Source organism: Protopterus annectens, chromosome 2.part0 (assembly GCF_019279795.1).
Source record: "Protopterus annectens isolate FY-2018-M chromosome 2.part0, PAN1.0, whole genome shotgun sequence".
Lineage (NCBI taxonomy): Eukaryota > Metazoa > Chordata > Ceratodontiformes > Protopteridae > Protopterus > Protopterus annectens.
The window spans coordinates 262,320,916-262,348,685 of NC_056728.1; the positions used below are offsets into that span (position 1 = coordinate 262,320,916).

Genomic DNA, 27,770 nt, shown 5'->3' on the forward strand with positions numbered 1-27,770 from the left:
CATTAATTCCAGCTGTATGATTTTTTTTTTCTGTCAGAGAGTTACCAAAAAAAAAAAAAAAAAAGTACAAAGGAGGCCGAGTTCATGATAATTGCATGTATGAAATAATGAAAAGAAGGAATGGGTCATTACATTTAAACGGTAACTTTAAATATGAAATAAAACCATATAACATGAGGTCATAGCACAGTCACAAAAACAAGAGACATGTTTCATCTGTTTTCCTAATCCCAAACAGCATAGGCACTGACTCTATATTAAAAATTTTGCACCCTACTGGCGAAAAACATTAATGTGGTTTTCTGGGTACGAGACAGCTTCAGAAATCACAGGGAGTGATCAGAAAATCATGTGAGGGGGTAAAAGAAGCTGAAAATATAGACAAACCTGTCACTTGTCCCGTGTGTATCAGAGATACAAAACGGTGTATGGGTTCAAGATATTGGTACATTCAACTGTGTATCTTGAAATGTTTGTAAATATGAAGGATAATTTTCCCTTATTAGTAGGAGAGTTTGATGTTACAAATATGTATGCTTGCCATAGTGGTTCTACTGTATGCGCATTAAAATGTTCCTGTAATATATTATTCATTGGAGACAGCTGAAATATTTAAGAAGTGATTGCTGAAGCATTTCATAGATATAAAAATAAGATGGTGGAAGGGAAGATTTGTAAAACATTTTTTTTAACTGTTTAAGGAATCTGTTTATATTTAAAATATAGGACTTTAAAACCAGTTGGTTTGAATACAGTTGGAGCTGCTGTTTAATAACTTAATTATATATTTATTTATTTATTTTAGTTAGTATGTTGTGATTGGTGTTTATAGTCCATGTAGGGATTTGTAATTGTGTGGATTGAATGGAACTCTTATGATGGCTTTTTACTCAAGCAGAAGAGGGTTAATAAAGACTTGCAGGGTCTGGTTGCCATTCCTTTTGTTGCTTTCTGTGTTTTCATAGTATTGTCTCTTTTTAATATGTAATACTTGAACTTTCTTGGTTGTTCCGCCATCACCTCCATCACTGCTAAGATAGTACAGTTATTTATGTACGCTTACCATAACAGTGGATGCTGGAATGATCACTGCAGCAGTAACCTTAGCTATATGGGTTATATCCTGCCAAGGATATAAAAGCCAGCCAACTTCCAAAGCTTCAGGACACCTTCCATGTGTCCAAACTGTTAAGACAGTTCTAGCTGTGGTGACCAAAAGACAAGTTTGGTTACCAAGCCCTTCACAGCTTTCCTGCCAGCAAAGAGAGGAAGAGGGATGCTGAAAGCACAATGCTAGGAGGAATAAAAAATAATCATGCCCTGGCATAAACAACATACCAGAAAACAAGGGGATGAAAGGAAGGGGCAATTACTGCAGCAACTACTGTAGCAGGTATCATTCGAACATCTACTGTTATGGTAGGTTTACCATTCACAAAACCAAACTGTGTGGGATCCACAGTTTGGAGATTCCCTATATCCTTTTTTATTAGGTCCATGATGATGCATTCCATAGCTTTGCATTTCAGACTTGTCAGGCTAATGGGCAGATAGTTCCCAGGATCTGTAGTTGCTCCTCCTCTGTGGAGAAGAGTTGACTGTAGCAGTGCACCATTTGGTAGGGACAAAGCTTGAGATGAAGCTGTGATTGAACAGTGTGCCAAGTAATACCTCATTTTGAAGACAGTGTTACTCCTTACAACATGATAAAATAACTGTCTGTGCACTGTACATATGTACAGATATAAGTTTATTTTGTCTTGTAGGATTATGAAAGTTATACATTTCCAATACTTCTCATTATTATGCCCATATCTTTGCAAGGGAGCATAGTGATGACACAAATGACACATCGTTTTGAAGCTGACATTGAGACGCACAACTTCTACACTGATTATGTAGCCTCTGTCTGTTACAGGTGATGAGATATTATGCTTTGTTTATTTATCAATTATGAGAAATATTATATTAATCATATTTCTGTGAATATGTCCATAAAGGAGCATCACACAGTAATGGTTAAGGTATCATTTTAAAGCTGACATTCATACAAACACATTAAATACAAATTGTATGGGTCTACATAGTACATTGACTAGGATATTGTGCTTTGCTTTTCCAGAAAGGTAAAAACAAATGCACAATATCAGCATTCCTTATCAAATATTTAATAATGACTTTGATACGCACTAGCAACATTTACACTGTTGGAAAGGTCAGTGTCTGCTGATCAAGTTTCGCATTTACATTTTTATTCTAGCTCTTATAGTTAAAGAGTTATGAACATTTGTTTTCTGTATGGTATTAGAAATGGCTTTTCTGAAAATGAGCTCAGGCTGCACTGTTGTTCCTATGGTGGAATTAAGCAGGCAGCTTTTTCTGAGCTGCTCCGGAGTGAATGAGTTAAACTCCGTTACCAACCCTTTGACTTGAAAACATTTTACTGGTGCTTGGTCCAGATTTCAGAGTTAACTCTACAACTGATTTTTTTTTTTGTTGTTTTTTTTTTTTTTTTGCGAAGTAAAATGGATGGTCATTCTGTCTTTTTGCTTCATGTTTGTTGCATGGACTTTAGATGGGTCAGCAACTTTTATTGGTGGACAATTGTAATAGGTTACATAATGGACACATTTTTAAGCTAACCAGTACTTCCAGGTGTTGCGGGCAGCTGTTTATTAACATTGGCAACAAACACCTGAAACATCAGAGGTCAGCTCCTCAATGGTCAGATCTGACCACAAGCTAATCACCCTAGACATCCACATCCCACCCCCCATTAGGAAAACAACCGTAAAAAATTTCTCCAAAGCCAAATTCACACTTCTTAAGACAGAAGTGGCAAACTTCACAACACCCATGCAGATGGACAATAGAGGTACGACTGCTGAACCCTACACAAATGCACTTTATAAGTACTTACACGACTGCATGGATCGTGCTATCCTCCAAAAACAGGAAGCCAATCTGGTGGTCTTCTGCCATAAACAAACTCTACAACAGAAGAAAGAAACTGTTGCAAAAAAGAGTAAAATCCCACGAGTGGAGGAACTCCCTGGTCAGCCTCAGTAAGAAACTGAGATCCTTCATAAAATCCTCCAAAGCTAGTTATGAAAACAAAATTGCCACTGATTCTAAAGACAACCACAAAGCATTCTATAGCTATGTCAAGAATTTCAGTGGCAACACTCAGATCTGCTCTGAGTTACAGCACAATGACACTAAATATACAGAAACAACTGATATTGCCAACATCCTGACAGATAGCTTCAGTGCTAACTTTACCCCCCTCTCACCCCCTAAAGGGCCCATCTTTATACTGGAAGTATGCAAAGTTCCTGTAATCACGACTGCACAGGTAAAAAACTCACTCTCCAAAGTCAAGAACACAGCATCCATGGGACCTGACAATATCCCAGGCTGCCTTCTACACGAACTACAGAATGAACTGGCACCCCACCTAAGTACCATGTTCAATCATAGCCTCACCTCAGGCTTTGTGCCCATTGAATGGCACACCACGATGGATATCCCACTCCACAAATGGGGGGGGGGGTCACAACAGACCCCGGGAACTACCGCCCCATTAGTCTGACGAGCCTGGTCTGCAAGGCCATGGAACGTATCATCATGGAACTCGTAAACAAAGACATTGGAGATCTCCAAACTCCCCACACAGTTCAGGTTTGTAAAAGGCAGATCATGTCTCCTAAACCTGATAAGACTTCTTTGAAGTAGTCACCAAAGCCATAGATGAGGGTAAGATGGTTCACACAGTCTATGTAGATCTCGCCAAGGCGTTCAACACCATCCCCCACTCTGAAATTATAAATAAACTCACTAAACTAGGTATAAATCCAATCCCTATGTCACAAGATGGGTTGCCAACTGCCTAACTGACAGAACCCACACTATGAAAGTAGCAGACTCCAAATCAAACTTCAGACCAGTGACAAGTGGAGTACCACAGGGTTCAGTCCTGGGTCCTGTCCTGTTTGGCATCTACTTCTCTGAAGTACAGGCTAACACAGAATGTCTTTGGCTAACTAAATTCACAGATGACTGCAAACTAGGAGCCATAATCGAAACTCCTAACAATGTAGACATCTGACAAAAGGGCCTCACTGAGACAGATGCCTGGTGTCAAAGCCATGGTCTCAAGCTCAATGCCAAAAAGTGCATTGTCATCCCCTTTGGTAAAAACTCTGTACCCATGAACTACCACATATGCAGTAGTCTACTTAACGCCAAAAGTGTGATGAGACCTTGGGACACAGGTGGACAGTAGTCTCGCCTTTGATAATCACATCGCCACAATGGTCAGGAAATCCTTCTACGTGGCACACCTCATCACAAAAGGTTTCTCATCCAGAAAAAAGAGGTAATTGTTTCCCTCCACTCATCACTCATTAGACCCATTGTAGAGTACAACGCCCCTTTTGGTATGTACCTCAAGACATCTACAACAACTGGAAAGGCAGCAAAAATACTTCACAAAGAGGATTACTGGCCTCAAACAGATGCCTTACGCATACCATCTCAAAAAACTCCAGCTTTACTCCGTCGCATATCGCCTACTCAGATGCGATCTCTGCCTAACATACAAAGCTGTGTCAAACCCAGAGCTGTTGGACATGCTCCACTTAAACCCAATCCCTCCGAGCTACATGCTCTAGGGACCTAAACCTTGTCACCACAATAAACAGAACATGCTGGAGGGATAGATTCCTATCCCAGAGACTTCCCATACTCTGGAACAGACTACGTATCTATGTCAAACAGAGCTCCTCATTAGCAATCTTCAAGAAAAATCTTGATGATTGGATGGGTAATAGGAAATTCACCCCGGAGATCACTTCTGTAGTTCTGCTTGACAGGGGCACAGGAAAATAATTTTCTTGGCTGGCGAAAGCCAGGGTACCTTTTTGGCTAGGCTTGTATAGGCCATAGGGCCAATAGCCTAGTACCTACCTATGAACATTTCACTTTGATTTATTATTTTACTACTAGAATTTGCATGAATGTTTGTTTTTCCTTCTGGTAAGTTTTGTTCTTCTTTGGCTTTTCCCGGTTAGGGGTCGCCACAGTGGAACTCCGGTCCACTAATGATTGGTAGTAGATTTTTTTACGGGTGCCAAGGTGCCAGCTCGACGCCCAACCTTCAGCGAATATCTTTTGAATGCCACTCGACCACGGGGAGGACATGCAGACTCCACACAGAAGACACTCCAGCCGAGAATCGAACAGGAGAACCTCTTGCTGTGAGGCAATAATGCTACCGCTGCACCCTGTGGTTAAATAGCATATAACATTTGTAATTGCTGTGTTAATTTTATCAGTCTATTTTAAATGATAAACTTCAGTTGTAAAAGTGTTTAGGGCTTAAGCGCTATAATGAACTTGAAAAGAACAGCTTGAAACTTAGATCATAGTAATAAAGACAGCAAGTGTGTATACATTTCAGCACAGGATCCATTATCAGTGCTCTATATGTAATCTTGGGCCATTAGCAGACCAGCAGAAAGCAATACATCTCAAGGTCAGACATTGATAAAGATTTGTTTCTACAGAGTCCAGTCATTAGGTGGCCTTCTATTTTTGTGAACCATGGACTTAACCTTGATTAGTGAGCATCCTTCTTTGCACCTGCAGTTGACAGAAATCACCACATTCAGCACCTGGTGGTGCTTGCTAGAGAATGACTGTATCTCTACTTGTCTGCCCTTCTGAGTTGAGTGAGAAATGAGTAGCTGGGACTCTGGAGACTCTTTAGAGTTCTGTCATATGTATTGAATCTTGAGGAATGACCCAGTGATTAGACTTGTGTGTTTTGATATCGGATAGAAATTATCCCACTGAGAACACACTTTTGAAAGCAATGTTTGATGGTAGCACTAAGCTCTCTGAAGGCCTGTCACAACCATCCTCCACCTTTGGTGTACACTGCCTCAGGATTTAAGTTATAACCAATGCTTTACATTTCCTTGTCATTCACACATCACCTTAGTTGGGTGCAGACCACCCTCTGCTGGTGCTAGGGCATAGAAGGAGCTTTCTCTGCATCTTCTGAAGGGGAATTATGAGAATCTTAATGTCCTTGAGTTTGAGTCTGAGTTAGATAAGAAAAGTAAGATCCCCAGCTTCCTGTTGCTCCATTCCTTTAGGGAAGCTGTCATGCTCATGAAGTCAACTGTAGACTAATTTATTAGGCTTGTGCCTTCTCCCTAAAAATATATAAATGGATCTGGGGAAAAAGGATAAACTTTGGATAATTCCCTTATGAAACATGAAGTAAAGGATACTATTCTTGCCTTCTACAAACATCTGGATTAATTTGTTCAGATCGCAAAGAAGCAGATTCCATTTGCAAATCCCTTGTAGACTATAACAACTGCCTGATTACTTAATCCTAGATTTTAATCAAGGGCAGATTCCTCTTCCTCCAAATTAGGTTCCAGAGGCTAGATTTTCTTTTCATCATGCTACCTAATAAGTAGCCCAAAACTGTAGGCAAGGGTGGTAAAGGACAGAAGCTCCCCTTCACTAATTGTCATTAGTAGCACAGTCCTGCTTTCTGAAACAAATTTTGAAAGAGGTGGTAGACCTGACTTTATCACATTTGTGGGAGGCTCTAAAAAACAACTTTACTATGGCTTCTACAGTGGGCTTTCATATATGCCACTGTAATGTTGACTGTAACCAGTTGAGTCGGAAGCGTGGGGGTAGAACCACTGCCTACCAGTACTGATCCAATACTCCCAGAAGGTTTAACACTCGTGTCCGGTAACCGCAATAATCCACAACTTGATTAAAGTAAAAAGAAAGAATTGCGTCATATCTAAAAAATAATAAAGAAGATAAGCTTGCACACACAAAAAGAATTAGTGCTTTCATCCCTAGTAACGTCTGGGACGTCATCAGAGTTTAACAACAGTGCACCTTTTGAAGTAACCATGGCCAATTAACAGCCACAAATACATTAATTAAAAAACAATGTATAAATCACCTACATTAATATCTGTGTTCATAACAGCAAAATAACCTAGTTTAATACATAATTCTACTGAAGTAAGTTAAAATAAATTCCAAACAACAACACTAAAATCACAACATTTGAGATACTGAGGTGTTAAATTGATGAGGTATAACACCAAATGGCTACTTATGGAGGTAAAATATTAAATATGTAATATAAACTGAAGGATGAAAACCAACAATATATATTTTATATGTGTATATATCTTAAATGTGTTATTGTGAATAATAATATAGTAATAAAAAATGTCTTGCCATTGTTGAAAATACCAAATAGCAGTAATTTTAACAATATATTGAAGGCTCCAGGCTCAAAGTGAGTCAAAAGGTGAATAAATAACAAAGCATAAACAGATACCAAAATCCATTTACCCATTATGTAAAAATGAATGTCAAGCTATAAATCTAATGCAGAGCCTATAAATCGTCTGAGCAGTGTCAGTAACCTAGTAATATGATAGTTCACACCATATTTGCCCTCACTTTTAAAAACTGCTAATGGAAATGCCATGGTTCAGACCTGGAAATGTACAGATGTCTAAACATAACTGCTATAACACCTCCTTCATTTCCAAGGAGTTGTCCAGGTATCCTCCTCACAGTCAGAGATGTGTATACCCTATCAGTAACAAAAAATTGACATTTTTTAAAGTTCACACAACTGTCTACATGCCTAAACAAGGCATTTGTGGAGTGTTTTTTTTTTCTTTGTCGTAATTATGCTCCCTTATATGATTCCTTAACCTACGGACAGTTTTCCCAATATACAAAGCTGGACTTTATGTACAAGTTACTACATACACAACATGAGTGGTGTCACAGTTACATCTGTCAGGACAAACCAGACTTCGGTCATACCCATTCAGAATGAAATACGGCCCCTCATGTATAAACTTGCAGTGCTTATATTTACTGTGCCTGTTCATCTGATGGGTCCAGCCAGTTAAGAACCCATTCCCAGGTGGACTGTCAAATTTTTTTTATAGACCTGCCCTTACTGAATACAATAAATGGGAAACCAACAAACTTCTGATGTTCTTCATCTCACATTGCTGCAGTCCTTACATGTGGGTAGTCCGCTGTCCTCGGTCGGCCCGAATACCAAAGTATTAGGCTGACGTCGGTCAAGGCGCTTAAAACTGACATCAGGACGTCAGGGTGCAAAAGCGCATGACCGACGTCATATCCTCAGTCTTTTTTGCCGCATGGTCCGATGCAGAAGCAGCGTTGCAAGTGCCGTTCGGCGTTCTGAAATTTTTCGAGTTCGGAGTTTCAGACCGAATCCAAGTTGGCTAAGTACCCCGTTGGGGATTATTTTGGTTTTTTCTTGCCTCACTGTAGTACCGGATGTCAGAAAATGTGAATAATTGTATTTCTTGTGGGAAACAGATACCGCATAGGGATTATCATTCTTAGTGCATTCCTTGTTTGGGGCCTGAGCACGACGTAGTGGGTGTCGCTTTGTGCTAGGTTCAATAAGCGCACTATTAGCGAAGGTTAGATTGTGCTAGGCTGGTCTTGATAAGCGGTGCAATTATAATATGCCGTCGGATTCTCCGGCGTCCGCTTCCTGAAGAAGCGCAAAGACAAAACAGTTAAACCCAGGCAAGATGAGTCGTCCGTTCCGTTCGCCGGTTCTTTAGAGGCTTCAGTGGAACCGGTGGGTCCGACGGAGACTTCTTTAGAGTCTCAGGGGGAGACTTTAATTTTGCAGGATGTGGCCTCTCTTGAGGCAGGGCAGGCTGAAGGGGCTTCTCAGGTTTCTGTACTCCCCTCCCTTCCCAGGGTGGTTAGGCCCTCTCCTTCTGTTTCCAAGGCTTCTCCCAGGGGCAGGCCAGGTTTAGCATCTGTTGGTGTCACTCCTAGTTCAGCAGGGTCTGTGCCTAAGAAGCACATGCTTAAAATGGCAGAAGATTTGATTACTCTGATTAGAGGTTCTTTGCCCCCTCCTGATAAGAGGCGTAGGGTGGAGCCAGAGTTGGGAAGTTTTGAACAGGCTTCAGATGTTTCAGAGTCTTCGGCTGAAGACTTGCAGGAGTACTCTCCTTATTCTGATTCTGATGCAGAAGACTCCACTCCTTCTGCTTCTCCTCCAGAGGATTTTTCTTTTTCAGAGACACTTCACTCTATGAGGGAGCATTTTAAGTGGGAAGGTCAAGACTTCTCTGATTCTCGGAAAAGGCTTAGGGAATTTTTGCTTTTACCTCGACATAGGCCCTTAGCTATACCACCTGTTCTAGATGTTGTGCAGGATGTGTTTTCAGAGGCTTCGCTTAATCCTGATTCTCTGCCTCCTGCGCCGTTTAAACCAGATAGGTATTACAGGGTGCCTGAGGCTCATAAATATCTTTATAAGAGTCCTAGGGCGGACCCAGAAACTATTAGTCAGGGACCCAAGGGGGTCAAGGCCTCTGTTGTAAAAAATCCGGTTCCTCTAGATAAAGAGGCCAGAGCTTTGGATAGATGGGGAAAGAAGGTCTATACTTCTTCTACCTTAGCAATGAGGGCTTTGAATTGCCAGTTTCATATGCTGAAATATCAAAACTTTCTTCTTTCTCAATTGAAATCTAAGGTGGATGCTCTGGCAGAAGGCATTGAGTGTAAAGAATTACAAGATTTGGTGCATGTCTCTGAGCAGGTTGGTAAGCATTCTTTACAATGTGGTTTTGATGCTGTGCAGGCCTCGTCTAGGGTGGCTGCCACTGGTTCAGTTCTTCGCAGGCACGCCTGGCTGAAGGAACAGAATGTTTCTGACCATGTTAAAACAAGGATTTTGGATGCTCCTTTGCAGTCTGAAGTGTTGTTTGGTCCACCTGTGGAATCTGTCTTGAAGAAAATGGAGGACAAGGCTAAGTCTATGCAGACTGTTAAGGATTTTTTGCAAGTGCAGCCTCCAAAGTTTAGTAGGAATTGGCCTGCTAAGGGGTGGGCGTATCCTTCTTTTGATTCTCAGTCTAGGGGTAGTTCTAGGCGTGGTAGGGGCAGAGCACAGAGTTCCTTCAGACCTAGAACTGGGAGTTCACCTGCACAATCTTCGAGTGAGGGTAGGGGCCAGTCCTTTCGTAAACAGGCCCAATGACCTACTTTTTCAGCTGCCAGATCCCTCTTGCCTGGCAGCACCTTTGGGAGGAAGGTTGGCACTTTTCAAGGAAAATTGGATTTTAATTACCCAAGACAAATGGGTACTGGATATCATACAGAGGTTACAAGTTTTATTTCCATACCTTGCCTCCTTTCAAAGGCATGCCAGACGTTCCTCCTCAGCAAAGACTAGAGGCTCACAACCAAATTTCTCTTCTACTTCAAATAGGAGCTATACAACCGGTCCCTCTGCCAGAAGTGGGCCTAGGATTTTATTCTCGCCTGTTTCTAGTACCAAAGAAAGGGGACACGTGGAGACCCATTTTGGACTTATCTATCCTCAACACATATCTGGACATTCCCAAGTTCAAAATGTTGGCGTTACAGCAGCTTTTACCTCTGCTGGGCAAAGATCACTGGATGGTGACTCTGGATCTCAAGGAGGCTTACCTTCATGTTCCTATCAGGCCCAGTTGCAGGAAGTATCTGCGTTTTCGGGCTGGGACTTTTCATTATCAGTTCTCTGCATTGCCCTTTGGCTTATCTACTGCGCCCAGAGTGTTCACGAAGGTTCTGGCTCCAGTGGTAGCTTTCTTCAGGCTAAGAGGAATACAAATCTATCCTTATTTGGACGATTGCCTGATTCTGGCTCAAGGAAAGGACGAACTTCTTCATCATTTACAGTATGTGATGGCAGTGTTAAGATGCCTAGGGTATTCTGTGAGCGAAATAAAGTCCAGTCTAGTACCCTCTCAGGACATGTGCTTTCTGGGTGTGAGACTGAATACAGCATCCCAGATGGCCTTTTTGACCCCGGACAAACAAAAGAATCTTTCTCTTTATTTCCATCAATTGTCTCGTCAGTCCAGGCTGACTGCAAGGACAGTCCTTCAAGCCTTGGGGTTCATGGCATCTTGTATTCTGGTACTTCCCAATGCCAAACTGCATATGAGGAAGCTACAATGGTATCTCAAAATGTATGGACAACACTGCCAAGATTTGGACACTGTCATTCAGATAATACCTTGCATTCAAAAGGAATTTTTGTGGTGGGCTCAGGAATGTCACCTAAACAAGGGACTCTCTGTGACCCGACCAGAGGCGAGTCAGATTCTAACGACAGATGCCTCAGACAAAGCTTGGGAGCTCATCTAAATGGAAAATGGGTACAAAACACGTGGCCTGCCAGACTTCAACATTTACATATCAACTTGAAGGAGATGTTAGCAGTCCAATTTGCATTGATAGCTTTCAAGGATTTACTTCTTCCAGGGCAGGTGTTGATTCAAACAGACAACACAACTGTCATGTGGTACATCAACAAGCAAGGGGACACATTCATATCCTCTATGCAGACAAGCAATGATTTTGTGGGAGACTGCTCTCAGTTTGCAGCTAAATCTTCAGGCAAGGTTTCTGCCAGGAGCACAGAACTCCTTAGCAGATGTGTTGAGCAGACAAATTATGGATCCCCACGAGTGGAAATTGGATCCTCATGTATTTCAAAGATTGACAGTGTTATGGGGAACTCCAGACATAGATCTGTTCGCTTCTCCACTGAATTACCAGCTGCCAAAGTTTTGCACGAAAAGGTTTCATCCCACAGCTTGGAAAGTGGATGCTCTCTCATTCAATTGGAGCAATCTTCACGTGTATGCCTTTCCACCACTGCCTCTCCTCCCAAAGGTACTCCTGAAGGTCAGACAGGACAAGCCAACCATGATTTTAATAGCTCCGGATTGGCCTCGACAGCACTGGTACCCATTACTGAGAAGTCTGGCAGGAGCCTCCATGGCCTTTGCCTTGATTCCACACCTGCTGTCTCAGGAGAACAGTCATTTACTCAATGTCAAACTTCACTCTCTACATCTAACAGCCTGGCATATTCTGTTTTAAACCCTGGAGGGTCTCAGCTTCCACAACAAGTTTTGAATGTTATTTTGGAGGCCAGCAGGCCTAGTACAAGGAAAGTTTACGCAGATAAATGGAGGAGATTTTTAATTTGGAGTACAGCAAAGGACTTTGATGTTTCTAAACCTAACTTAAGTGTGGCTCTTCAATACCTTACTGAGTTATTGGACAAAGGTTTGTCCTTCTCCTCTATAAAGGTTCATGCTGCAGCAATTTCTGCTCACTATGACTGTGACCCACCATTATTTTCTCATCCTTTGTTTAAGCAATTCCTTAGAGGGGCAAAGAATATAAGACCCCCACGTAGAGCTCCTACTCCTGCTTGGGATCTCAATTTTGTGTTGGAGAAACTCACTCTACAACCTTTTGAGCCTGCAGCGACTGCCGAGTTGAAATATTTATCATGGAAGACTGCTTTTTTGTTGGCCATTACATCTGCGAGAAGGGTTTCTGAATTACAGGCCCTTATGGCGGTTGAGCCTTTCTTAATTTTCCACAAGGATAGGGTGTCTTTGTGTACTAACCCTTCCTTTATGCCTAAAGTGGTTTCTAGTGTGGCTTTAAACCAAACTATTCATTTGCCTACTTTTTATGCAAATCCCAAAATAAAGGGAGAAGATTTTGCACACTTTGGATATACACAGACAGTTGCGATATTATTTGAACAGAACTAAAGGGTTCAGGCAGTCTCAGCAGTTGTTTGTTTCATTTGCTTTGTGTTCTCAGGGCAAACCTGTTTCAAAACAAACTATTTCTAAGTGGATTGGTTTTTGTATTGCTTTCTGTTATTCCCATCATGGTAAGGAGGTTCCATCTGGGATTAGGCCTCATTCCACTAGGGCTACTGCCACTTCTACAGCTTTTAAGGGGTGGCTACTAAGGATATTTTGGAGGCAGCTACTTGGAGTTCAGTGCATACTTTCTCTAAGCATTACCACCTTCCACTTTACTCTAAATCTAGGGCTGGATTTGCCACTGCAATTTTACAGGGCATTTTGGCAGCTCCTAATGCTTTATAGTTTTGCCATCCTCCCTTACCTCTGCTTTGGGATTCTACCCATATGTAAGGACTGCAGCAATGTGAGATGAAGAACATAGTACAGATGTTCTTCATCTCACATTGCTGCAGTCCTTACACTTGGGTAGTCCGCTGTCCTCGGTCGGCCCGAATATCAAAGTATAAGGCTGACGTCGGCCAAGGCGCATTTGACTGACATCAGGACGTCAGGGTACAAATGCGCATGACCGACATCATATCTTCAGTCTTTTTTGCCGCATGGTCCGATGCAGAAGCAGCATTGCAAGTGCCGGTTGGCGTTCTGAAATTTTTCGATTTCGGAGTTTCAGACCGAGTCAAAGTTGGCTAAGTACCCCGTTGGAGAATATTTTAGTTTTTTCTTGCCTCAGTGGTTTACCGGATGTCAGAAAAAGTGAATAATTGTATTTCTTGTGGGAAACAGATACCGCATAGAGACTATCATACTTTGTGTATTCCTTGTTTAGGGCCTGAGCACGACGTTGTTTGGTGTCGCTCTTGTGCTAGATTCAATAAGCGCACTATAAAGAGAAGGTTAGATTGTGCCAGGTTAGTCTTGAAGCGGTGCAATTATAAAATGCCGTCGGATGCTCCGGCCCCGCTTCGAAGAAGCGCAAGGACAAAGCAGTTAAGCCTAGGCTAGAAGAACCGTCCGTGCGGACCGGTTCGTTAGAGGTGTCGGTGGAGCCGGTGGTTCCACGGAGGTTTCTTTGGGATCCCAGGGAGAGACTTTGTTATTGCAGGATGTGGCCTCTCAGGAGGCAGGTCAGGCTGAAGGGGCTTCTCAGGTTACTATACTCCCTTCCCTTCCTAGGGTGGTTAGGCCCTCTCCTTCTGTTTCCAAGGCTTCTCCCAGAGGCAGGCCAGGTTTAGCTTCAGTTGGTGTCACCCCTAGTTCTTCAGGAACTGTGCCCAAGAAGCATATGCTTAAAATGGCAGAAAATTTGATTACTTTGATTAGGGGTTCTTTGCCCCCTCCTGATAAGAGACCTAGGGTGGAGCCTGAGCTAGGGAGTTTTGAGCAGGCTTCGGATGTTTCAGAGTCTTGACTGAAGACTTGCAGGAGTATTCTCCTTATTCTGATTCTGATGTGGATGATTCTACTCCTTCTACTTCTCCCCCTGAGGATTTTTCTTTTTCAGAAACTCTTCATTCCATGAGGGAGCATTTTAAGTGGGAAGGTCAGGACTTCTCTGATTCCAGGAAAAGGCTTAGGGAATTTTGTTTTACCCCAGCATAGGCCTTTGGCTATACCTCCTGTTTTGGATGTGGTGGAAGATGTTTTTACAGAGGCTTCTCTTAATCCTGATTCTTTGCCTCCTGCTCCTGTTAAACCGGATAGGTATTACAGGGTGCCTGAAGCTCATAAGTATCTTTTTAAGAGTCCTAGGGCAGACCCAGAAACTGTTAGTCAGGGGCCTAAAGGTGTTAAGACTTCTGTTGTCAAGAATCCGGTTCCTACAGATAAAGAGACCAGGGCTTTGGATAGATGGGGAAAGAAAGTTTATACTTCTTCCACTCTAGCTATGAGGGCTTTGAATTGCCAGTTCCACATGTTGAAATACCAAAACTATCTCCTTTCACAATTGAAGTCTAAGGTTGATGCTCTGGCGGAAGGTATTGATTGTAAAGAGTTACAAGATTTAGTACATGTTTCTGAACAGGTGGGTAAGCATTCTTTGCAATGTGGTTTTGATGCTGTACAGGCCTCGTCTAGGGTGGCTGCCACTGGGTCAGTTCTTCGAGCACGCCTGGCTGAGGGATCAGAATTTATCTGTCCATGTTAAAACAAGGATTTTAGATGCTCCTTTACAATCTGATGTGTTGTTTGGTTCTCCTGTTGAGGCAGTTTTAAAGAAAATGGAAGACAAGGCTAAGTCTATGCAGACTGTTAAAGATTTTTGCAGGTTCAGCCTCCAAAGTTTAGTAGAAATTGGCCTACTAAGGGGTGGGCGTATCCTTCTTATGATTCCCAGTCTAGGGGTAGATCTAGGCGTGGTAGGGGCAGAGCTCAGGGCTCTTTCAGGCCTAGAACAGGAGTTCTCCTGCACAGTCTTGGTGAGGGCAGGGGTCAGTCCTTTCGTAAACAGACCCAATGACCTACCTTTTCAGCTGCCAGAGCCTTCTCGTCTGGCAGCACCTTTGGGAGGAAGGTTGGCACTTTTCAAAGAAAATTGGAGTTTAATTACCCAAGACAGATGGGTATTGGATATCATACACCACGGTTACAGGTTTTATTTCCATACCTTGCCTCCTTTCAAAGGCATGCCAGACGTTCCTCCTCAACAAAGAATAGAGGCTCACAAGCAAATTTCTCTTACTCCAAATAGGGGCCATTCAGCCGGTCCCTATGCCAGAAGTGGGCCTAGGATTTTATTCTCGCCTGTTCCTAGTACCAAAGAAAGGGAACACGTGGAGACCAATTTTGGACTTATCTATCCTCAACACTTATCTGGACATTCCCAAGTTCAAAATGTTGACGTTACTGCAGCTTTTACCTCTGCTGGGCAAAGATCATTGGATGGTAACTTTGGATCTCAAGGAGGCTTATCTTCATGTTCCTATCAGACTGAGTTGCAGGAAGTATCTGCGTTTTCGAGCTGGGACTTCTCATTATCAGTTCTCTGCATTGCCCTTTGGCTTATCTACTGCGCCCAGAGTGTTCACGAAAGTTCTGGCTCCAGTGATAGCTTTCCTCAGGTTAAAAGGAATACAGATCTATCCTTATTTGGACGATTGCCTGATTCTGGCTCAAGGAAGGGACGAGCTTCTTCATCATTTGGATTATGTGATAGCAGTGCTAAGATGCCTGGGGTATTCTGTGAACGAAATAAAGTCCAGTCTAGTACCCTCTCAGGACATGTGCTTTCTGGGTGTGAGACTGAATACAGCATCCCAGATGGCCTTTTTGACCCCGGACAAACAAAAGAATCTTTCCCTTTACTTTCATCAGTTATCTCATCAGTCCAGGCTGACTGCAAGGACAGTCCTTCAAGCCGTGGGGTTCATGGCATCTTGTATTCTGGTGCTTCCCAATGCCAAACTGCATATGAGGAAGCTACAATGGTATCTCAAAAATGTATGGACACAGCACTGCCAGGATTTGGACACTGTCATTCAAATAATACCTTGCATTCAAAAGGAATTGTTGTGGTGGGCTCAGGAATGTCACCTAAACAAGGGACTCTCTGTGACCCGGCCAGAGGCGAGTCAGATTCTAACGACAGATGCCTCAGACAAAGCTTGGGGAGCTCATCTGAATGGAAAGTGGATACAAGACAAGTGGCCTGCCAGACTACAACATCTACATATCAACTTGAAAGAGATGTTAGCAGTCCAGTTTGTATTAATAGCTTTCAAGGATTTACTTCTTCCAGGGCAGGTGTTGATTCTAACAGACAACACAACTGTCATGTGGTACATCAACAAGCAAGCGGAACACATTCTTATCCTCTATGCAGGCAAGCAATGATTTTGTGGGAGACTGCTCTCAGTTTACAGCTAAATCTTCAGGCAAGGTTTCTGCCGGAGCACAGAACTCCTTAGCAGATGTGTTGAGCAGACAAATTATGGATCCCCACGAGTGGAAATTGGATCCTCATGTATTTCAGAAATTGACAGTGTCATGGGGAACTCCAGACATAGATCTGTTCGCTTCTCCACTAAACCACCAGCTGCCAAAGTTTTGCACAAAAGGTTTCATCCCACAGCTTGGAAAGTGGATGCTCTTTCTTTCAATTGGAGCAATCTTCATGTGTATGCCTTTCCGCCTCTGCCTCTCCTCCCAAAGGTACTACTAAAGGCCAGACAAGACAAGCCAAGGATGATTTTGATAGCTCCAGATTGGCCTCGATAGCATTGGTACCCATTACTGAGAAGCCTGGTACGGAAGCCTCCATGGCCTTTGCCTTGATTCCACACCTGTTGTCTCAGGAGGACAGTCATTTGCTCAATGTCAAGCTTCACTCTCTGCACCTAACAGCCTGGCATATTCTGTTTTGAACCATAGTGGGCCTCCACTTCCACAGCAAGTTTTGAATGTTATTTTGGAAGCTAGAAGGCCTAGTACAAGGAAAGTGTACGCAGATAAATGGAAGAGATTTTTATTTTGGAGTGCAGCAAAGGATTTTGATGTTTCTGAGCCTAATTTAAGTGTGGCTCTTCAATATCTTACTGAGTTACTGGACAAAGGTTTGTCCTTCTCTTCTATTAAGGTTCATGCTGCAGCAATTTCGGCTCACTATGATTGTGACCCACCATTGTTTTCTCATCCTTTGTTCAAGCAATTTCTTAGAGGGCAAAGAATATAAGACCCCACGAGCTCCTACTCCTGCTTGGGATCTCAATTTTGTGTTGGAGAAACTCACTCTACAACCTTTTGAGCCTGCAGCTACTACTGAATTAAAGTTTTTATCATGGAAGACTGCTTTTTGTTGGCTATTACCTCTGCAAGAAGGGTTTCTGAGTTGCAGGCCCTTATGGCGGTTGAGCCTTTCTTAATTTTCCATAAGGATAGGGTATCTTTCGTACTAAACCTTCCTTTATGCCTAAAGTGGTTTCTAGTGTGGCTTTAAACCAAACTATTCATTTGCCTACTTTTTATGCAAATCCCCAAAATAAAGGGGAAAAGATTTTGCACACTTTAGATGTACACAGGCAGTTGCGATATTATTTGGACAGAACTAAAGGGTTCAGGCAGTCTCAGCAGTTATTTGTTTCTTTTGCTTTGAGTTCTCAGGGCAAGCCTGTGTCAAAACAAACTATTTCTAAGTGGATTGGGTTTTGCATTGCTTTCTGTTATTCCCATCATGGCAAGGAGATTCCAGCTGGGATTAGGCCTCATTCCACTAGGGCTACTGCCACTTGACAGCTTTTTGAGGGGTGGCAACTAAGGATATTTTGGAGGCAGCTACTTGGAGTTCAGTGCATACTTTCTCTAGGCATTATCACCTACCACTTTACTCTAAATCCAGGGCTGGTTTTGCCACTGCTGTTTTGCAGGGCATTTTGGCAGCTCCTGCTTCCTTATAGTTTGGCCATCCTCCCTTACCTCTGCTTTGGGATTCTACCCAAGTGTAAGGACTGCAGCAATGTGAGATGAAGAACATAGTACAGTTTTGTACCTACCATAAATGTAGATGTTCGAAGATCCACATTGCTGCAGTCAATTTACCTCCCTCCTTCCCTCTGTAGTTAGAGGCGGTTGTGTGGGTTGGGTTGTCAATAATGTATATACTGTATATATTGTACATATTTTTAGTGCTAGGATGGTTGGTTGTTTGTTTGCTGTCTTTTGGTTTTGACCTTTATTTTTAGGGTCTTCTGACATCTGGGGCAAGAAAAGACTGAGGATATGGCGTCGGTCATGCGCATTTGTACCCTGGCGTCCTGATGTCAGTCAAATGCGCCTTGGCCGACGTCAGCCTTATACTTTGATATTCGGGCCGACCGAGGACAGCGGACTACCCAAGTGTAAGGACTGCAGCAATGTGGATCTTCGAACATCTACATTTATGGTAGGTACAAAACTGTACTTTTTGTACCTACCAGAAATGTAGATGTTCGGAGATCCTCATTGCTGCAGTCCAATTTACCCTCCTTCCTCTGTAGTTAGAGGTGGTTGTGTGGTTTGGGTTGTACATATTGTAAATATGGTTAGTGCAGGGTGGTTGTTTGTTTTTGCTGTTTTTGGCTTTGCCCTTTCTTTGTAGGGCCTTCTGACATCTGGGGCAAGAAAAGACTGAGGATATGACGTCGGTCATGCGCTTTTGTACCCTGACGTCCTGATGTCAGTTTTAAGCACCTTGACCGACGTCAGCCTAATACTTTGGTATTCGGGCCGACCGAGGACAGCGGACTACCCAGATGTAAGGACTGCAGCAATGTGGATCTTCGAACATCTACATTTATGGTAGGTACAAAACTGTACTTTTCATGTCAGCAGGAAAAATTAACTTCCATAAATCCTTAAACACTATTACATATTTAGAAATCCCAGTGTTAAAAGGTAAAACTAAAGAAAAGACGAGGGGTAAACCTGATCAACAATATTGTCACTTGTGTGATGTTCAACTATATCACCACCCCTATTACATATCAAAAGGGGTGCAAAAGTCGTACTTCTCTTTCTTAAGACTTTGTTTTGACAGACTGTAGTAAATTACTAGGATACCCCTTATCTTTGAACATACACCATAAGTTGTGTAATTCTCAAACTAATCATCTTTAGTAGTGAGTCTTGACACTCGGACCACTGGCCCTTAATAATACTTTTTTTCTGGTGTAACGGATGACAGGTCTCAAAATGTAAATATGAGTTAGAAAAAGTGGTTTTCCTAAATAAAGCAGAAGTGAAACTGTTAAGAGTACTGTCTTTAGCAGTAGTCACATCAAGATAATTAATAGAAATAGTGTCAAATTGATAAGTAAATTTTAAAAAAGAGGTGGTAGTTCCTAAATATGAAACAAGCTTCATCAACTAATTCTTAGTTCCTTTCCATAAAAACAATGTCATCCAAAAAATGAATAGAAGTATAAATAAATGGCTGGAATTTGGAGCTAAATATAGAACACCTTTCCCACTCTGCATTTACCACATTAGCTTAGATAGAGGCACAAGTTGCTCCCATTGCAACTCCAGACACTTGATGGTAATATTTACCTTTAAAATACAGGAAATAATTGGCAAGAACAATATCCAACAAACTATCAATAGCAAAGATGTCTCTATCTGATATAGTTTCTTGACTCAACAGAAATTCATTAAACATAAAAATGGCCATCTGAATGGGGAATGACAGATTAACCACATCTGTAGTTACAAAAACAAGTTCCTCATCAAATGGCATGTTGAGTCTCTCGAATAAGTGCCAAGAGTCAAGAAGAATATAGTCAGATTCTTTAACAGGTGCTTATGTTTAAAATCAGTACATTTTGCAATAGGGTCAGTTTTAGAGCCTGTTGCAGCTATAATCGGTCTCAGTGGGTTGGGGGGGGGTCAGATTGATTCTTGTGAATCTTAGGAATGCTGAAGATGGAAGGGACCAAGGGTTTTTGACCTTTAAAAAGTCAAGAGTAGCTTTATTTATAGATCCTTGTAAAACCAAATCTTTTAGCATGTAGTTAATCTTGCTATAGAAAATGCAGGTTCCAAAAAAGTTCCACTCAAAAGTTTATTAAATACTATTCACAAAGAAAACGAAACAAATTCCAACATTAACCCTGTTACACATTAAGCGTTTTCGTCTGTGTTAAAACCAGACTTCATCAGATTTAACACAGACGAAAACGCTTAATGTGTAACAGTGTTAATGTTGGAATTCGTTTAGTTTTCTATGTGAATAGTATTTAATAAAGTTTTGAGTGGAACTTTTTTGGAACCTGCATTTTCCTTTCCGTGATTCCTGCTTTTTTAGTTTATTGGTTTTGAGGAATCCACTTATTTTCGGTTAATCTTACTATGGGCTACACTGATCTCATTTATAGAGAGTCTCTTTTACACCTGCTTGTCAGACAAAATTTCTAACATTTTACATGAATAGTCCATGCTGTCCATTACTATGATATCCGGTGGGGACAGTTTTCATGAAATGTAGGCTTCTGTTGCTAATTAAAGATTTTTAAAAAATGCCTTTCCTCTGAGGATAAAGTGTCTACATATGTATCCTTCCTTTTATAAAGGTGTATAAATTTACCCTCACAGAGTTTCTCAAAAGAAGCTACCAAAGGATTAGGAGGAAGTAAGAAAACATTCCACCTTTTCAAACTAAATTCACCAGTTCCAATCTGCTTACCTAAAAAAAATTGAGACTCTGATTCCAAGTGTACAACTTCAGTTGTAGAAGTACTTTAGCAATGTTTAATTGAAAGTTAGCAACAAATTGAAAACATTTTGTAAATAATGTTAAACATGGAAGCTGTATACCAGACAAGTTAAGCAATTTAAAATCAGCATACAGGTAGCAAAAGATTAGGAGGAAGTAAGAAAACATTGCACCTTTTCAAACTAAATTCACCAGCGCCAATCAGCTTGCCTGAAAAAAAATCAATTTGAGAGTCAAATTCCTATTGTACAACTTCAGTTGTAGAAGTACTTTTCAATATCTAATTGAAAGTTAGGAACAAGTTGAAAACCTTTTGCAAATAATGTTAAACAACAACATGGAAGTTGTGTACCAGACAAGTTAAACAATTTAAAATCAACATTGAAAAGCATTAAATTTCCCTCCACAACCACAGTACAAATGTGCTTGTTCTCAATACAAGACAATGTTTCCTCACCCTTCCCCTGTCAACATTGATTGGAAAAATTGTGGTTCATCTTGTGATTGTGCCCAAATTCCTGAGGTTGGACCAACCACTGTTGTGCTGGTCTCTCAGTCTCAATGGTACATCTTCTGAAAAAGAAGGGGATGGGGGGGTCAACAACATTGCTGACCATTGCCTCTAAATCAACTGCTGAGTTGTTCTCTGTCATAAAAGTTCCACTAGTGGTAAATCTTTTTGTGTTTGCAAGTTTACATTGTGAATTATAAATTATTTTTTTGGATACAACCTGATTCTTTTAATCAAGTTATGGATTATTGCAATTATCTGCAGCGATTGTTAAACTTTCTGGGAGTATTGGATCAGTACTGGTAAACAAAAGTTCCACTCTCCACTTCTGACTCAACTGGTTACTGGTTTCGTGCTTACATGTGGTTTGTAATGCTGACTGGGCTGTTGCTGAGACTTGCACAACATGCCCAGACATGGCCTTCCTGGATGGCATGACTGTGTCTCTCCTCCTTTAAGAATAAGTTTAGGCAACTCATTGCGCATTCCCTTTTCCAAGGGGTATATTCTCTTTGGGCAGGCTTCACAGGACTTGGTGGTAGGCCTTCAAAAGACAAAGCTGGCATTGATCACTAATCTCTAGAACCCCTGGCCTTTCTCCAGTTTTAGGCCATCCATGTTTTCCAAGAAGCAGCAGCCCTACCAAGATGTAGTAGGCTCCAAAGCATCGACAGCTGCCCTTCCCTTAACTCTGCCCTTGAAATTGTTAAGGATGACTTCACCAGCGCAGCTGTCAAAGTTGTAACTTCTCTGTCAGGCTGCCAGTGGGAGATTAGTTCTCTAAGGCTGCCTTATTGTGGAAAGCTATTACCACAGACTTATGGTTTCTAGAAAAGGTTGAGGATGGGCATGTATTTGACCTGTTAAGTCTTTCTAGCAGAGATATTGAAAAATATCTAAAGATCTACTCTTTACTCTGCAAAAGAAGATTATAACATGTTCATCTCTGGGAGGGAGGCACAGTTTCCGCTCTCACCTTTTTCTTGTTCAGAAGGGGATGGAGACTGATGTCTCATCCTTCCCCTCAGCAGCATCATTAAACACAAACATTTGGGTGGTATGGGGACAAATCTGGCATATTTTGGTACCTATGTTGTGTCTGTAAGTCTAAGAAGGAAGCCTTTTGGCATGTCACTGTCTGGCATTCCCACAGGGGGTTTCCTTCAATTTGCTGTAAGTTTCAGTATATGGTGCTGCTGTTTTGTTTTGTGTATGCTCAAAACTGTTAACCCATGTTAACCCTGAAGGCAGAAGCCTTACTACAGACAGAGCTTAACTTGAGGATGTGGAACTTGCAATGAACCATGAATTGTGAGTGGTTACAAAGCCTTAGCATCTTCACAGACCTTTTGTTTGTGTCAGATGGTTGTCATCAGGCTCCAGAGTGGTGGACAAATCTGAATAGTTTAAACATTGGCCTTTCTTTCTTGCTGCAATACCCAGTTCAATTCTTGCTTTGATCCCAGACTGTGGAGCTTATCATGACTTGTAATGTGAAAGTGAATCCTAGAAGCAGGGACTTCTCATGAACCAGATGGAGGGGTGTTTTCTTAGAAGAATTTAGTGTAAGAGTTCAGGAATACAGACAAGTTATTTATTTTCTTTTCATCCTGAAATATCTAGAAGAGGATTTAAGTGCACAACTTATACTCCTTTCAGGCAGTCAGTGGCTTGTTGCATGAGTACAACTAGATGGAATCTGCTCATATCCCCTGTGCAAAGGGATAATGGCATGACAGTTGGTCGAGAACAACTTACCAATCTTCGCATCCTTCCACATCCTGGTGTAAATAAGTGAAGTGGTAGACTGCAAATAAAGCCTTATGTTGGAGTTAAAGGTATTTGATTACAGGTCTCCTAGAAGTGGAGCACCTCAAGTATTGACCCTTTTGCCACACCAGAGAATACTTTCTTCCACCTGTTCTTGTTAAGCAGATGAACAAGGAAGTGACAGAAGATGCAGTTTCTCTTTCAAACCAGAAAAACAAATTCCTATACTACTTTATTTAATTTGTCTTTTTTTTTTCCTAATTACAGAATTCTAAGAAAAAGACCAAAACCTATCCTTGATGCTCTGTGGCTTCAGAGAATGGTATGATTTCAGACACTGATGTCTTAGGCAGTACTGTAAGTTATTCCATGAAATCCCTTCGCTTCTGAACTCTACTTTAGGCAATGGCTGTTAGTTTATAACCTTTGATGCCCCTATGTTTTCCTTTCAGAGTTTTGGATGCTTTTGAAGCAACAAGTAAGCTTTGCATTCATCTGATTTATTCAACTAATTGGAAGAACTTGTCTGTTTAGGCTAAAAGATTTTCTATGCTACGTTTGTTAGGTTTCAGGTGATCACTGACCAATTCCAGATGCATGTATGGTACGGAATGTAGTTATTACACAATCATAATGCATTTTCTGGCATTTGTGCATATTATGATGTTGTGGAAGGTAAATTAGTGCCCCATCAGTTAGGCTGGTAGCTCCTTGAAGAGCTTCTGTGTCTTCATCCACCTTTGAAAAATTGTCTTTCTCATTAAGAAATGAATGTCATTATTGATACGTCACCCTTCCGGTTGAATCAGTTGCTCTCCTGGGTACAGTTTGTCTTTTGAAAGATATTCTTGGTGGCCATCGCCTCTGAATCTCTGAGCTACAGGCAAGTAAGTTGTATCTTTTTTGTTGTTTCTTTGACATGAATCTGATGTCTTTTATGACTAACAAAGCTTCCTTCTTAAAGTGTTATCAGAAATGTCTTGAAACTGCTTCTTTTGTCTTCCCTTTTTCCCTCTAGGGGCAGAATTTAGAGGAAAGAGAGCCTTTCATATGTTGGATATAACAGCCCAGCTCAGGTTTTACTAGAAGAATTTAGTGTGAGAGTTCAGGAATACAGACAAGTTATTTTATTTTTTTAAGAAGGAAGGTACTTGCAATGGCATGTCAATCCCTTTTCAAGTGGATTGCTAACTATATTTAGCCACAAGAAAGACTAACTACTCACTGAAACGTACTGCTGTCAGGGATACGGTTGCTGCTAGTGCATCAAAAGTGTCTCCATTATGGGTATTTGTGCCTTGGCCATTTGGTTATTGCTTCACACATTCACCAAATACTATAGCAATAACCCACGCCTGGGTGTGGGTAATGCTGGATTTACCCACGGTTGGCGTGGTTTGGCCCAAGGGACCAAACAAAACCAACCGTGGGTATCATCAACATACCAGAAGTGAGGTTATTATAATGACATTATTTAAGAAAAGAAATAATTACTTTTCTTAAATAATGGCATTATAATGCCTCTTTACTGCCCTTCGCAGCTGTCTGGTATTCTGCGGCAGTTCTGATGTACTGCGTGCCTGCGCGGTACATCAGAACTGTAAAAAGCAACGGAGCGCAAGATCTCCGTTGCTTTTGTCTCGCTATGTTAAATGGGTTTAACATAGCGAGACCTTTAAAATAAGCAGCGGATATCTCCATTGCTTATTTTAAAGCTGTCTCGTTATGTTAAACCCATTTAATATAGCGAGACAACTTTAAAGCAGCGGAGATCGCAAGATCTCCGTTGCTTACTGTGTCACTATGTTAAAGGAGTTTAACATAGCGAGACAGATTTAAAAAAGCGGAGATCTCCGTTGCTTTTTAAACCTGTTCGCTATGTCAAACTCTTTAACATAGCGAACAGTGTTTATATTAACGGAAAAAGTCCGGCGACGGACCTTTTCCGTTAGTATATTGAGGATTTAGCAGACACGCTGGTTGGGCTGGCCAATCAGCGTGCACGTTTTAGGTAAGGCATTGTATAATATTGCTTTAACCATGATTCTAGGAATTAAGTCTTCTTTGTTATATCAGTGCATCAAAATGTAGCTTTCTGAGCATTATGTTTTAGTCTTTCTTTGGCTCCGGCCTCCCTGGGAAGTTTAATTGTTTCACTGCTTAGGATTCTTCTCAGCAGTTATCTGCAGAAGGCATCCAAAGTCCGATACATTAGGGAGCTACTCCCCATACCAGTTGGTATGCAAGGAGGCTTTCTGCAGTTTGTCTCAGTTTCCTCATCCAAATATAGTGGAAGATGAATTTAAGGGTGAGAGTGAAATATAATTTTACGTTCTTATGATTTGTTTTTCTGTCTTTCATGCTGTGGCTCAATCTTTCCATGGGACTGGGCTGTTTAGTGCAGTACCTCAATGCGCCTTCCTAGTCCAGCATGTAATATTGCAAAGCATGATTGCCCTCAAGTGCAGGAGCTACAGAGAATTCTGAATTATCCCAAGCCAGGATATCAGAAGAGCAAATCCTTAACAGCTGTCCTTGGCAGAAGACCATACAGATCAACTGATATGGTAAGTTAATTCGTATTATTTATACATTTTGATCATTCTAATAAGGCACTGGTCTACAACTCCTTTAAGCATTAAAACCCCTACCACCTTTACGCAAGTAAAATTCTTTGTGGAAGGCCCTTGGTGTTGCTGTAAATAAAGAACAAAAAACAAAGCAGTTTTATTACATTCAGGTTGCCTCTAGCACCACCAGAAACCAATTCCAGGTTTTCTGTAGCACACTTAAGTACTGTGCTTTGTAAGCGAGTCTGTAATGAAAGAGTAAATTATGAAAAATGCGGAGGAAATTGACGTAGCTACAACTGGAAGGTCTGTTTTGGGATAATGTTTTATATAGTGAGAAAGTTATTGCTTACAGGGTTTGTTCTGTAGGAAAATAACTGCAGATGAAATGTTTAATTCTTTACAAATTTGTAGAATCAACATGTCTTTCTGATTGTGTTGGTAAAATTACTTACCATGATAAGGCCCAGTTACCCAGGAATGACAGGTATTTTAGGTGCCTCTGTGTAATTTACTTTCATTTATGGTGTATATACTAATGCATTATTAAAGTAATATTTTCAGTAATAAATGCATAATGTCTTTCTTTGACTATACTTCAGCTTTAATTTGAAATGCATTTTTATTTTACAGACAGACTCTTCAGCAAAAGAAAGAGCAATTGCAAGAATTGTATCGCATCCATTGTTAAGCAAAAAAATTGCAGACTTGAAAGGTGAGAATTTTCACTTTGGCTTTAATTAACTTTTAATTAATTCATTCATTCATTCATTCCCCAGACTGCTTTATCTTTCTCAAAGTTGCAGATGGAGTCATATCCTTTAGTGGTACTGAATGCACACAAGGCAGAGCAACAAATCCTAGATATTTTGCTTCTTTTTCTTAAGACATGCATATATGCAAATACGTGCGTTTCTGCATTACACTAAGCAGCTTCTCCTTCACAAAGGTGTGGTGTAGCACTTAAACCATTTCTGAACCCTAACCACCTGGAGTGCTTTACTTACTGCATCACTAAATGTAATTAACTCGTAGCCCTGGAGTTAGTTTTCTATATCTTCTTTAAAGGTACATGCATGTGTTTTTAGGTCAGGCAGGTCCCCAAGTCTGACAAAATCTGCATTGTGTGCATGCTCATAAATATTTATGCTCTGCTCATATTATATGTACAGAATGTATGCAATAGGCTGATGCTGTAAACAAACTGTGCATGTGTGTGTGTCCTCAGTCATGAAAGTATGTGTTTATGTACTCAACACTAAGAATGAAGTGCCAAAATTACATCATGGGAATGCATTTTGCCAACTTTGCTATATACAAAATAAAATTATGTTTTAAACTTTGCCTATATGAGAAGAAAGTGGACAGCTTTAAGCAGCTTCTCACCCAGAAGTAATTGAAATACCAAAAGTGCTTATAAACTTTAAATGGAATTGACAGTTATTAATGCAATATATAGCTTCTGCTATCTTTTGCACAATATCGTAGAATATCTTTCTGTCATTCCACACATGCAGGTCAATATGCATGATCCTAAGTTCCTTTAGTCTTATCCAAAAGATCCACGCAGATGGTCAGGCATGATTGGAAGATGTTAAACAGCTTGGTTTCCTGTAATCATTTTACTGGGTCTCTGCAAAAAGGGATCCAGAGATGAGGTTAGAAGTAAGAAAGCACGAATAGCAGTCGTGTGTCCCAAGAACTGTAAAGAAGAGAATGTTTAAAGCTGAACAGTCGTTGTAACTGTCACTTATGAATATTTCTTCATTGATCCAAACATGAGTTGCAAGTTTTATAACTGTAAGCTGACCAAAGTAACCGATTGTTTAGTGGTTATTTATCCCTACATTGCCTGAAATACATAATCTGGAGAGTGTTGGGGATCTTTGTTAAGGCAAAGCCTTCTTGAGACTCTGTCCAAGTATTTAATACAACTTACTTATATTTTGTCACCCCCCCCCCCAATAGTGGGACACTTAACTGAAGCCCCATGATAATCAAGTGTTGCTGTAATCAGTAGTAAGTTGGAAGCCACA

The 27,770-nt window shown here is 41.1% G+C and overlaps 1 protein-coding gene across 4 annotated transcripts in view; it reads left to right on the forward strand.

The window, feature by feature from the left end:
- The window catches only part of SRFBP1 (serum response factor binding protein 1), a 1,736,845-nt gene that overhangs the window by 1,138,413 nt on the left and 570,662 nt on the right, over window positions 1-27,770 (forward strand). For all 4 annotated transcript variants that reach the window (XM_044060738.1, XM_044060735.1, XM_044060736.1 and 1 more), the window contains one exon: window positions 26,368-26,449. In XM_044060738.1, coding sequence (XP_043916673.1) covers window positions 26,368-26,449 — 82 coding nt within the window. The remainder of the gene's footprint in view (window positions 1-26,367; window positions 26,450-27,770) is intronic.